The sequence below is a fragment of the Salvelinus fontinalis genome, chromosome 4, assembly GCF_029448725.1.
Source record: "Salvelinus fontinalis isolate EN_2023a chromosome 4, ASM2944872v1, whole genome shotgun sequence".
Classification (NCBI taxonomy): domain Eukaryota; kingdom Metazoa; phylum Chordata; class Actinopteri; order Salmoniformes; family Salmonidae; genus Salvelinus; species Salvelinus fontinalis.
This window is the reverse complement of record NC_074668.1, coordinates 62,871,512-62,884,892: the sequence shown is the minus strand read 5'-3', so window position 1 is coordinate 62,884,892 and position 13,381 is coordinate 62,871,512. Positions and strand designations below refer to the sequence as shown.

At 41.1% G+C, this 13,381-nt stretch overlaps 2 protein-coding genes across 6 annotated transcripts in view; one reads left to right on the top strand and one right to left on the bottom strand.

The window, feature by feature from the left end:
• LOC129854150 (T-cell immunomodulatory protein-like) overlaps positions 1–2,981 on the bottom strand; it is a 129,987-nt gene extending 127,006 nt beyond the window's left edge. Inside the window, exons 1-6 of the mRNA XM_055920911.1 lie at positions 2,594–2,981; positions 1,304–1,388; positions 953–1,092; positions 753–804; positions 509–586; positions 203–297 (exon numbers count right to left, since the gene is read on the bottom strand). Coding sequence (XP_055776886.1) covers positions 203–297; positions 509–586; positions 753–804; positions 953–1,092; positions 1,304–1,388; positions 2,594–2,771 — 628 coding nt within the window. The 5' untranslated portion in view covers positions 2,772–2,981. The remainder of the gene's footprint in view (positions 1–202; positions 298–508; positions 587–752; positions 805–952; positions 1,093–1,303; positions 1,389–2,593) is intronic.
• A 32-nt stretch (positions 2,982–3,013) lies between these two features.
• The window catches only part of LOC129854149 (phosphorylase b kinase regulatory subunit beta-like), an 80,664-nt gene continuing 70,296 nt past the window's right edge, over positions 3,014–13,381 (top strand). For 2 of the 5 annotated variants that reach the window (XM_055920907.1, XM_055920905.1), the window contains exons 1-2: positions 3,016–3,136; positions 6,230–6,316. In XM_055920907.1, coding sequence (XP_055776882.1) covers positions 3,073–3,136; positions 6,230–6,316 — 151 coding nt within the window. In that variant the 5' untranslated portion in view covers positions 3,016–3,072. Of the gene's footprint in view, positions 3,137–4,424; positions 4,529–6,229; positions 6,317–13,381 lie in introns of all 5 variants that reach the window. The other 3 variants (XM_055920910.1, XM_055920906.1, XM_055920908.1) reach the window with 3 other exon arrangements.

The window sequence follows — 13,381 nt, the reverse complement described above, 5'->3', positions numbered from 1 at the left end:
TAAGTCTACAGACTCCAACCTTGCTGAGTAAATGGAAAAGATATTGCACACCAACACTACACACGCCATGTCCAACATTAGACTAATCTGGTATGGTTCCCAATTAGATTCCATCCAGCCTTACTGTAATGCCAGATTACTAAGTCTGGCAATGCAAGGTTCCAATAGGAATCCATTCCATTTAGGACATTTGCCTACTTACCGGCGGTGAAATCCTTGTTTAGGTCGATGAAAGCATTGGAATGAGGAACACGCATCTTGACACGTGAACTAAGAGCTGCCTGCCACACTGCTTTCCTATGAGGAAAGAAAACAACATGAATCATGTGCTCAGCAGACATTCTGAAAAAACACAGAACCAACTAACAAAGGTGCTGTTTTTAACACTGCATACATCTACAATATTTCAATGTATTGAGTTTTGTCAAGACACGGATAATAATGTAAAAAAACATTTTTTATATGGGGACTGCAAAGCGTTGGTTCACTTTTCTAATCTCCACCTTACCTTCCAGTAAGATAGCAGACTTCAGTGGAGAAATCAGCAGAAACCCCAAAGATGTCTGGAATCATGTCCCCATTGAAGCTGCGTAAGAGAATTTCATTTATAAAACCGTCAAAACTCCCAACTCATGAGCAAGATCATAGGACAAAGTTTAGGTAAACAATATTGCTTGCATGGAAACTCATCATAGAAAACAACTGCTACAGGTGATTTGTAAAATATATATTTTTTTACATGCTTAACCTACTCCATTATCAGAGGTTGGTCCACAAATGTCTTATTAAGGTCAACTTGTCCATCTGCAAAACCAGATAAGAGATGTTAATCGGTTAGCTATTTAATAACAGAAGTTAACTTTCTGTATTAGAGTAAATTATTTTTGTTCTACAAGCCTCAAACGTTGTATTCCATAAGCCTGAATCTAGGACTAATAGAGCAACAATTTACCCAGGGTTTGGTTGTTTCCCCAGAATACAAAAACCATTGTGTCTGAGGTGGCCTTGGTCTTGAGCTGAGCTGTAAGAAGCACATCCATCTGAGAATCTCCATCGTAGTCTCCAGGAACAACACCAGTTATGATACAATTGCTGAAAGAGGAAAGACATTCACTGAGTGCCTGCTGTTGACATAAGCCAGTAAATAATAGCATAGGGCTTTTCTCAGTGACAGCTAAAATCATCTTGTGTCAATCTACCCTAACCCACAGGGTTTGCCTGGACATTGTGGAATTATTGATGCTTCAAGATGAGAAGTGGTGTGTTCACTAATACAATTGAGAGAATAAGATCAGAAACTTACGCGGGCAAAGCCTTTTTAGGGATATGGACTTTTGGCTTGAAGTATGGGGCTTTCAGATCAGCCAAGAATATCACCAACTCAGATTCTAAAAGTTCAATCAAATATGCAATAAAAACAAATTCACAAAATGCTCACTTTCATACTCAGCACAGCACAGTCACATAAACATATCAGCAATGCAGTGACAAATTCACTGAAAGACATTCATTGGTGAGAGAGCTATACCCATTTTATGTTTTTGTTTCATTCTAGTTACTAGGCTACTGTGTCTTGTAATGTAAGTAATGCCAGAGGTGGAAAAAGTACTCAATTGTCATACTTGAGTAAAAGTAAAGATACCTTAATAGAAAATTACTCAAGTAAAAGTCACCCAGTAAAATACTACTTGAGTAAAAGTCTAAAACATATCTGGTTTTAAATGTACTTAAGTCCAGTGGTGGGAAAAGTAGTCAATTGTCATAATTAAGTAAAAGTAAACGCTATAGCTCAAATTCCTTATATTAAGCAAACCAGAAGACACAATTTCCTTATTATTATTATTATTTTTTGACAGCCAGGGTCACACTCCAACATCATTTACAAACTAAGCATTTGTGTTTAGTGAGTCTGCCAGATCAGAGGCAGTAGGGATGACTATGGACAATCTCTAAGTCCGTGAATTGGACCCCTTTCCTGTACTGCAAAGCATTCAAAGTTATTTTGGGTGTCAAGGAAAATGTATGGAGTAAAAAGTACATTATTTTATGAGGAATTTTGTGAAGTAAAAGTTGTAAAAAAATATAAATAGGAAAGTACAGATACCCCAAAAAACAACTTAGATAGTACTTTAAAGTATTTTTACTTAAGTACTTTACACCACTGTGTAATGCATTGAACACCCAACAGCTTTTCAAAGGAGAGAAAATAGATTGCTACGTCATCACTGTTTTTATTGCTTTGCATTTCCTGTCTCTGTTTCGAAGACAGGCACCCGATATGTACTATCCCTATTAGTCAATGTAGGCTAGAGCAAATTGTATCCAGTGGTAAATAATTGTGTTAGCCACATGACTAACTAACAGCTTACCAGACAATATGACAGCACTCAACAGCTTGGTTTAGCTAGCTAGATTAGCTAGTATCCTATGAGTTTTTGGAACACATGCACAGCAAATGTCATTAATTCAAGTAGCCTCATCTAGTATCTAGCTACATTTTCTATATTATTCACTAACGAAATGAATCCTATTGAAAAGGAAATACAAAACACTGAACAGTATTCTAGCCAGCTAGCTAACGTTAGCTACTCACGTTCTCTGATGATGAAAATATCTGTCTGTTTATCCGAGTTGAAATCACCAAACGCAGCCACAGTACCATGATTTTCAGACCCGAACAAGTCAATTGTTACATCTTGAAGAGCAGATGCTGAATACTGCCCTGCAAAATACACAGTAAATGTAAAAATCTTGATAAACAATATCCTCATAGTTGTTCAATTCAAACAACACAAACTGGAATACTGCAGTGCGCGTTTGGTTTACGGCAGAAATGACAGCAAGAAATGCATTAAGCATAAACTCGTGGGGTTTGACACTTGTCAAAAATAACACAATCGACAGCCTTATTTAGTCGTAAATATAAAGGTGAAGAACATTAATGGCACAAGAGGGAGATAGACTATTGACATGTTAATAAAAGGGAGGTGTGACGTCACACCGTCAGCGCTTCCTAGTTTACAGCAGTGTCACAACGTGCTGTTACTTGGTAAACACAGAGAACCAACTAACATGTCAAGCTTGGCAGATGTCGGCAGGAAACTCCTGGAAATCAAAGCCAGACAAAAACGTTCAGGTTTGACATATTCACTTGATTGACACTGTGCATTATCTGCAAACCTCTTGAGTGAAAAATCAACGAAACAGATTATATCATATCCTTGCCTGCTATAGCCACTATAGCCCACCGCAGTGGGCATGCATGAGCATGAAAGGTCAAGTTTGCAGCTACTGAAGCTATTTTAAGATTTTCACATCAGGTGTTGCCTCTCTACCCTTGTCGTTTGTGTTAGGCTACATAAAACAGCAATGTTATCATACTGAAAGAGAATAAATGTACATGCTGGCCAGAGTAGGCTGGTGGGAGGGCCAATAGGAGGATGGGCTCATTGTAATGGCTGGAATGGAATACATGTAACAGAGTCAAACATGTGGCTTCCAAATGTTTGTGTTTGACTCCATTCTATTTAATACCATTACAATGAGCCCGTCCTCATATACATGTCGCTCCTCCCACCAGCCTCCTCTGATGTAGGCTATGTTCCTCGTTTATCAGGCTAGATGCCATTACATTAGCCAACATGGCAACCTGCTCACATAGACAGTGCAGGGGTAGGCAATGAGATTCAGCCATTTTTGTTGGGGTGCCGAAAGAGATTGTATCGGAAAATAACAATCATTTCATACCTTGATTATATTGAGACACGATCAAATAGGGCAGGTAGCCTAGCAGTTAAGAACGTTGGGCCAGTAACTGAAAGGCTGCTGGTTTGAATCCCCGAGCCGACGAGGTGAAAAATCTGTTAATGTGCCCTTGAGCGAGGGAGGTGGAATCACTCGCGGGCTTTGCCTATGTCCATGTTTTCAATCTGAAGTCTTATAACTCATATACTGATTTTGATTATGATCAGGGGTTAATCAAGCTTGCTGTCAATTAAAGGCCTAATGCAATTTTTCATACATTTTTTTCATTTAACAATAAAGGCAATAGTAGGGTATTTAAGAAAGACTTTATCATAGTTTGAATTTGTTGAGTATCACTCATACAAACATTATAGTTTGACAAATGAATGCCTTAAAATATGTATAGACATTTATGAACTTTTATTTGAAAAAAGACACATTCAGACATTAGGCTAATTCAAACCATCATTACTAGTTCACTCACCTTAACCATCCTATGCCAACATACAAATCATTTCCAAGTAGGCTAATCTTTTAATGACCATTGTAGGCTACATAGCGTATTCATGTTTTATCATTTGTTGTCTGTTTTGTTGCCACCTAATATTAACTTGCTATGTGATTCATTATTGATTTTTTTTCTTAAGCCGCTCTACTAACCCTCCTGTGAATTGCTGTAGATTTGTAATTTAGCTGAGAGACGAATGCCCTTTACCTCACCTTTTGAAAATGGCCAGCTCGGAATGTGAGATTTCCAAAGCTCCTCGGAAACTAAAAAGATATGGTAAGTAGTGAATTGAGCATATGTAACTATTCTCCAGGTCGTTGCTGTAAATGAGAATGTGTTCTCAGTCAACTTACATGGTAAAATAAGTTTAAAAAAGAGGTAGCAAGCACTCCAAACCCAAAGCCTTTCAAACTGGGTTGAACTAAATCTAGATTTAATCGAGAGTAATGCCTGCATATCGTTCTGAGACAATTAGCAGGATGACATCACTCCAAATTATACATTTCAATTATTAATCTTGCCAGCCAGAGTTCTGTATTACTATACCACCCTAGTATCATATGTCAGTTTTAGTGGAGGGTGCTGAGGGGAGGATGGCTCATAATAATGGCTAAACGGAGCAAATGGAATGGCATCAAACGCATTGAAACCATTCCGCTTCAGGATTTACCAAAAGCCTGTCCTCCCAAATTAAGCTGCTACCATCCTGCTGTGTTCAGTTTTCTTCAGGTGAATGGTATGATATGCTGAAAATGCTGTGATAGACTATTATTACTGCTGTCTACGTGGCTTGGTCAGGATGATATACCAAAATATCAGTCTTGGAAATAGGCTACGTTCAATACATGGGGTAGATTTTGTGAGATAAAATTGGGTATACACTACTGTATCTAAAAATGATCCAGGTAATCAAGTTGTCGTCATAATTCACTTTTTTGCTGCACCTATGATTGACACTCTCTCCCTAGGGTTCCCACCAAATATAGTACAACCAATATACTGTTGAATGAAAATAGAAAATTATATAACCAGTATTCAATTCATAAGCCTAGTATTAACAAATATTGAACTCTCTCAGTGAAGTTAATCACACAATATTTTCCAACAACCACAGACTTCGATCCATGTTTCTATTCAGTAGAAATGAAATAAAACCTTTAATTTGCATATTAGCCTCACACTGCCTCTGCAGAGTTATCTTGAAAAGTGATGGCTTTGTCCCTACTACTTAAAAGCTGATGGAAATTATGGTAATTTGACTGGAAATGTGGCTTTTTCAGTACCTGAGGTATTGACCCAAGGTCGATCCCATTAAAATGTAAATCACTCCAAAATAAAATTTGTCTGAAATAGTGGTCCAACAGATGGGGCTCCCCTGAAATTCACTTGGCTCTGAAGAAAGCTTGAAATGGTGGCAAGTTCCATTATATTTTAAATTTGTGCTCAGTGAATGAAATCACACTTCTTGCTGGAGGTTTGTTTTGATATTTACAATGACTAAATGTGAGTTGGAAATGGGGCCATGTCATGATTGCATGCATCAATGCATTGTGGTTTTTGTGTGACCTGGACTGTTCATTGTATTCTGACGGAAATCGCAAAAAATGACTGATACTGATTTATTTTGACAATGTGTTTATGATATTGTTCTTCAATCCCATGTGTAGTTAAATTCTTCATTATCTAAAACCATTCTATAAAATATGTTTAACACTTAGGTCTACATACATTTGTTTCTGAAGATGTGTGATAGAAGTGCTGATAACTAGGAACCTTTGTGGCATCAGTCTTACAGCCTAATACTCCCCAAGTGTTTATGGGAGTCTTTCTTTGACACATAGTTACTGTAGTGTGTGTCTCCAGAGTGTGTGGGAAAGTATCATAGAGTCACCTGATGCATGAACAAATTACCTCCAATTGAGCTCGAGCTCAACAATGAATGTTCTGTCAAGAATTGTGTTTTGTATCTATCCTCAGGCTCCATCTATGAACCTCTCAAGCTCTCCATTCTCCACCGGGAGGATGAGCCACTATGGGAGAAACTTGACCGCTACTACAATGCAGGTAAGCACTGTAATTACAATTAAAGTACTTACTATTTAAAATCCTTGTTTTGAAGACGTCCTCAAAGGTGAGGTCCTTTCGAGCTTATTCGTAGCTTTACAGTATTTAGGTTTGAGATATGGTTTTCATTTTGTATGTTACTCTTAGGGCTCTATTTTAACAAAGCTGACGCAATGGTAAATCTAAGTGCAGGCGGTAGCGCTATTGTTTCAGGGATGTGTTAGAAATATTTGAGCTATTTTCACTATCAAAATTATTGGCGCACTTGGTGGTGTTGCCACGGAAAGGTCTGGGTTTTGATAAATAAACAAGTTGTGGGTGTGTTGAGGCTTGGCCCCTCACTGGCCCAATCAGAACGTGCTCCATGGCAAAATATGTGGTTGCTTCAGGTTGTGTATTTACAGACTTTTATGTATTGCCTTGGAAACAACTCGAATATCAATGTTAGTCCGTTATAGTTTGTTAAATGGCTTACAGAAACAAAATAACAAAATGTAGACCTATCCCATCTTTCCTCAATAGGTTAACTTGAACCCATTTGCAGTCCCCATTGTTCTAAGTAATTGCATGGCTTCAATAGCATTCCCACTGATATAGAGGCGAGGCCTACTGTCATTAAGCAAGATTAAATTCATTATTGATAAGGCCTAAAAAGTGAACTAATGATTCTAATCAAATTCTAAACTAAACAAAGAAACAACTTGTTTTAAAATGTCACACTTACAGGCACCATCATTTCTCGCCATGGGCATATAATATTAAAACAACACAGAATATGGAGGGTTTTACGCACATCCAAAAATCAAAAACGGGACCTGCATGGCTAAAATAATGTGGTCCTGCCTACAATGCATAGATACAAGTGAATGTCAGCTCACTGTTTTACTCCTCTCAAACTTCTTATATGATTACTGCCCTGTAGCACTCACGTCGGTAGCCATGAAGTGCTTTGAAAGGCTGGTCATGGCTCACTTCAACAGCATCCTCCCGGATACCCGAGACCCACTCCAATTCGCATACCGCCCCAACAGATCCGCAGATGACGCAATCTCAATCGCACTCCACACTGCCCTTTCCCACCTGGACAAAAGGAACACCTATGTGAGAATGCTGTTCATTGACTACAGCTCAGCGTTCAACACCATAGTGCCCACAAAGCTCATCACTAAGCGAAGGACCCTGGGACTAAACACCTCCCTCTGCATCTGGATCCTGGACTTCCTGACAGGCTGCCCCCAGGTGGTAAGGGTAGTCAACAACATGTCTGCTACGCTCAACACTGGGGGCACTCAGGGGTGTGTGCTTTGTCCCCTCCTGTACTCCCTGTTCACGACTGCGTGGCCAAACACAACTCCAACATCCTCATTAATTTGCTGATGACACAACGGTGGTTGGCCTGATCACCGACAACGATGAGACAGCCTATAGGAAGGAGGTCAGAGACCTGGCAGTGTGGTGCCAGGACAACAACCTCTCCCTCAATGTGAGCAAGACAAAGGAGCTGATCGTGGACTACAGGAAAAGGCGGGCCGAACAGGCCCCCAATAACATCAACGGGGCTGAAGTGAAGCGGGTCGAGAGTTTCAAGTTACTTTGTGTCCACATCACCAACAAACATGGTCCAAACACACCAAGACAGCCGTGAAGAGGGCACGACAACACCTTTTCCCCCTCAGGAGACTGAAAAGATTTGGCATGGGTCCCCAGATCCTCAAAAAGTTCTACAGCTGCACCATCAAGAGCATTCTGACTGGTTGCATCACCGCCTGGTATGGTAACTGCTCGGCATCTGACCGTAAGGCGCTACAGAGGGTAGTGCGTACGTCCCAGTACATCACTGGGGCCAAGCTTCCTGCCATCCAGGACCTATATACTAGGCGGTGTCAGAGGAAAGCCCATAAAATTGTCAAAGACTCCAGTCACCCAAGTCATAGACTGTTTTCTCTGCTACCGCACAGCAACCGGTATCGGTACGCCAAGTCTAGGACCAAAAGGCTCCTTAATAGGTAATCAAATGGCCACCGGATTTTTTACATTGACAACCCCCCTCCATTTAAAAAATAAATAAAAACTTTTACACAAATTACCTCCACTAACCGGTTTCCCCGCACATTGGCTCAGTACCGGTATCCCCTGTATATAGCCTCGTTATTGTTATTTTATTGTGCTACTTTTTATAATTTTTTACTTTTAGTTTATTTGGTAAATATTTTCTTAACTTTTTCTTGAACTGCACTGTTGGTTAAGGGCCTGTAAGTAAGCATTTCACAGTAAGGTTTACACATTTTGTATACGGTGGAGGTGACAAATAAAGTTTGATTCGATTTTTTTGATATAATAAAGCTTTGGTGATTAAGATTTATTTCCAAGCGGTCTCAGGAGCCAAATCCTTTATTGACAGTCTTGACTACTTTGCGATTGCATTGGGCAGACACAAAAAAAGCCTTAATTGAGAGGAGGGGAGCCTATGCTTGGTTTTTAATCAAATAACTTGAAATGTAGAAAACATTTGTTTTTCATGTTTCTAAATACGAAGTATACAGGCACCAAAAAGCACGTTAGGCTACTTTTGTTCCATGCGCGTATGGGCAGTGTGCGTCAAGGCTGGATAGGCTGCGTTTCCACTGTCAAAATTCAAACCATAACCAACTGCATTACTGCTAAAGGCAGCTTTTGATTGGTCTCAAATATCCCTATCGGCACTGCCTGAAATTAGCACTTTGAATCATGTTTTTAAGGACACACTTCAAATATTTCCACTACACCCATTTGAGCGTAAGCAAGCGGATTTTCAAGACAGATAAATTGACTAACCTGGCGTTAGGGCTGGAAATAGCCATTGCGAAATTTCAAACTAACGTGCATTTGACACTAGCGCTGCCTTAACACTAGCCGAAAATAGAGCCCATGGGCTCTAATCTGAGTCTGTCTGAGTCAGGTCACGCCATTTTCACAAGTTACCGCACCATTGGCAGACATGTCACACCCCATTGGTCAGTTGTGATGATGACAGGGGGTGCATGGATACAGCGTGGCAACAGATCTCATGGCTTTCTTCATTAAAGGCAGGACACCCTTTGCTCAGTGTGGAAACAGAGGAAGTGTGTTGCATTACATTGTAATTTTATGAAGGATAGAATGTAGTCTATTGTGATCTGTGCTTTGCTGTGACCTGGGGCTGTGGTCTAAATGCTATACCTATGTTCAAGACAAATTACTTTTCAAGGGCAATACAGCTTCTATTATGTTTTATGTTGTGAGCCTATTTGAATAAAGGAAAATCACAGTTTTTGTTCTACTGAAGACAGGCAACGAAGATACTTCAGTGAGTTATCAGATATTGCCCATGTTTTGGGGGAGCAAATTTGATCAATATGGTGTCGTGTTTCATGTTTGAAATCCAGAGGGTTGTGTTATTTTTGTATCCCACCCCGTAGGCTAGTATAAGACGGCTGTAGAGAAAAGACAGCATACTTGTGAAATTTTGATGAGAAAAGTTTCCCAGAAGTGAGGGTTATTTCACAGACTGTCTAGGTTGAAATGAGGATGCTACAGGAAAAGCACTAGGGGAGCAACTGGTCCCTCATCTGAAACCAGTCCTGCAGTGTGAAGTCATGGTGACAGACATCCCTAAAGAGAACAACCTACCAGTGTTTCTCACCACCTGGGCTTCCTGGATGAAAGTGAATCTCACTCATTACTCATGCATTTTGCATTCATGTTACCCCTGTAGCTTTTATATGTTTGGTGCATGTTTTGTTCTCTAAGGAAAACGGATGCAATTTTAGCTTTTGCAATAATGTGACAGCACACTTTTTGTGGCGTAGCCTATATTATAGTAATATTTTACTCAGTGCTTTTCCCATTCCCTTTTCTTCTCAGTCAGATTGGTTGCATTTCGGGAAAGCTTTAGATTGCTCCAGGTGAGGTTGTGAGTGATTTGTTCTACTAGCATTGAATGGAAGAGTACTGCAACAATAACATGCATCAAGCCCCCTGTTGCTCTCTCAGAAACGTTCTCTGTGACATAACAATATGTTGAAATGTTCTTGCTTAATTTTGTGGTCGGTACATAGCAGTTGAATGTGCTTGCTTAATTTTAGCAGGGAGCATAGCAGCAGTTGTTATCGCCAATGCACAGGCCAGTGGATGAATACCTTTTTTTTTGCTTCAGAGGTAATGAAATGATGATTCTAGTTCCATTTTCTACAAAAAAAGTGCATTTTTTAAGCCAGTGGCATTACATGCTCTTAGGATGCAGTGTGGACTTATTCCCTATCATTTCTGAGCAAAAGACATTAGGGACATCACTGTCTCTCACAGTTTGTCTTCTTTTTCTCCTGTGTGGGCCTCGGGTTTCTTATTTCATTCTCACACTTGATTATAGTGGAGGCATAGGGCTAGTATCTGACACTGGCTCGGGGAGATTAAGAAATGTTAAAACAAGCTTTATGTTTTGTTGTGGATGTCTCTTTTACCTCTTTTTCTTTTTTCTCTTTATTTTTCTTTCTTTCTTTCTTTCACTGTCTGGGAGCAGAGGAATGGACCATTCTAAGAAACAGCATTAGCTGTTGATTTAGTGGGACATTAGGTTGATGGATGATAATATCATCATATGAGACTGAGCAACTCCAACCTCAGTTTATTTGCATCTAGAGTGCTGTTGTGTCTTTGGAGTTAGAGAATAATAACATATTTTACTGTGGTTTTGATTCAGAGGAGTCTTACTAAGGTGCCATTTTTCTTCTGATGTGCCCCCAAATACATTATATTGCCTTTTCCAAATCTAAAGCAGAGATTGAATGTGAGAAAAGTGAGTCAAGGTAGGTTACATTTATGGACCCAGCAGCCAAGTTAGTTAGTTGGGCTTGGAGCAGAAACAGTTGAGTCGAAGAGTCAGAGGATCAAATCAAATTGTATTTGTCAGATACACATGGTTAGCAGATGTTAATGCGAGTGTAGCAAAAGGCTTGTGCTTCTAGTTCCGACAGTGCAGTAATATCTAACAAGTAATCGAACAATTCCCCAACAACTACCTAATACATACAAATCTAAAGGGGTGAATGAGAATATGTACATACATATGGATGAGCAATGGCCGAGCGGCATAGGCAAGGTGCAATAGATGGTATAAAATACATTATATATGTGATTATGAGTAATGTAAGATATGTAAACATTATTAAAGTGGCATTGTTTAGAGTGCATTGTATAAAGTGACTAGTTGTCCATTTATTAAAGTGGCAGCAGCCTTTCTGAGTTAGGGATTGCTATTTAACAGTCTGATGGCCTTGAGATAGAAGCTGTTTTTCAGTCTCTCGGTCCCAGCTTTGATGCACCTGTACTGACCTCGCCTTCTGGATGGTAGCGGTGTGAACAGGCAGTGGTTGATGTCCTTGATGATCTTTTTGGCCTTCCTGTGACATTGAGTGCTGTAGGTGTCATGGAGGGCAGGTAGTTTGCCCCCGGTGATGCGTTGTGCAGACCGCACCACCCTCTGGGGAGCCTTGCGTTTGAGGGCGGTGCAGTTGCCGTACCAGGCTGTGATACAGCCCAACAGGATGCTCTCTATTTGTTCATCTGTAAAAGTTTGTCAGGGTTTTGGGTGACAAACCAAATTTCTTCAGGCTCCTGAGATTGAAGAGGCACTGTTGCGCCTTCTTCACCACACTGTCTGTGTGAGTGGACCATTTCATTTTGTGATGTGTCAGCCGAGGAACTTTCCACCTTCTCCGCTGCTGTCCCGTCGATGTGGAGGGGGGTGCTGCCTCTGCTGTTTCCTGAAGTCCACGATCATCTCCTTTGTTTTGTTGACATTGAGTGAGAGGTTGTTTTCCTGACACCACACTCCGAATGCCCTCACCTCCTCCTTGTAGGCTGTCTCGTCGTTGTTGGTAATCAAGCCCACTACTGTTGTGTTGTCTGTGAATTTGATGATTGAGTTGGAGGCGTGCATGGCCACGCAGCCATGGGTGAACAGGGAGTACAGGAGGGGGCAGAGCACACACCCTTCTGGGGCCCCAGTGTTGAGGGTCAGCGAAGTGGAGATGTTGTTTCCTACCTTCACCACCTGGGGGCAGCCCGTCAGGAAGTCCAGGACCCAATTGCACAGAGCGGGGTTGAGACCCAGGGCCTCCCACTTGATGATGAACTTGGAGGGTACTATGGTGTTGAATGCTGAGCTGTAGTCAATGAACAGCATTCTTCCATAGGTATTAATTTTGTCCAGATGGGATAGGGCAGTGTGATGGTGATTGCGTTGTCTGTGGACCTGTTGGGGCAGTATGTGGGTCTAGGGTAGCCGGTAAGGTGGAGGTGATGCGATCCTTGACTAGTCTCTCAAAGCACTTCATGATGACAGAAGTGAGCGCTACGGGGCGGTAGTAATTTAGTTTGTTCCTGTACCCAAGAAGGCAAAGACAAAAAATGGTAGACATCTTGAAGTATGTGGGGACAGCAGACTGGGATAGTGAGCGATTGAATATGTCCGTAAACACACCAGCCAGCTGGTCTGCGCATGCTTTGAGGACGCGGCTAGGGATGCCGTCTGGGCCAGCAGCTTTGTGTGGGTTAACACGTTTAAATGTTTTACTCACATCAGAGAAGGAGATGGGAGGACGCAGTCCTTGTTAGCGTGCTGCGACTGTGGCACTGTATTATCCTCAAAGCGGGCAAAGAAGGTATTTTGTTTGTCTGGAAGCGTGACGTCGGTTTCGTGACATGGCTGGATTTCTTTTTGTAGTCTGTGATTGACTGTAGACCCTGCCACATACGTCTCGTGTCTGAGCCATTGAATTGCGACTCCAACTTGTCCCTGTACTCGCATTTCGCTTGTTTGATTGCCTTGCGGAGGGAATAGCTACACTGTTTATATTCAGACATATTCCCAAACCTCTTTCCATGGTTAAATGTGGTGGATCGCGCTTTCAGTTTTGTGCGAATGCCGCCGTCCATCCACGGTTTCTGGTTAGGGTAGGTTTTAATAGTCACAGTGGGTACAACATCTCCAATGCACTTCTTCATAAACGCACTCACCGAGTCAACGTATAGGCCGATGTTGTTCTC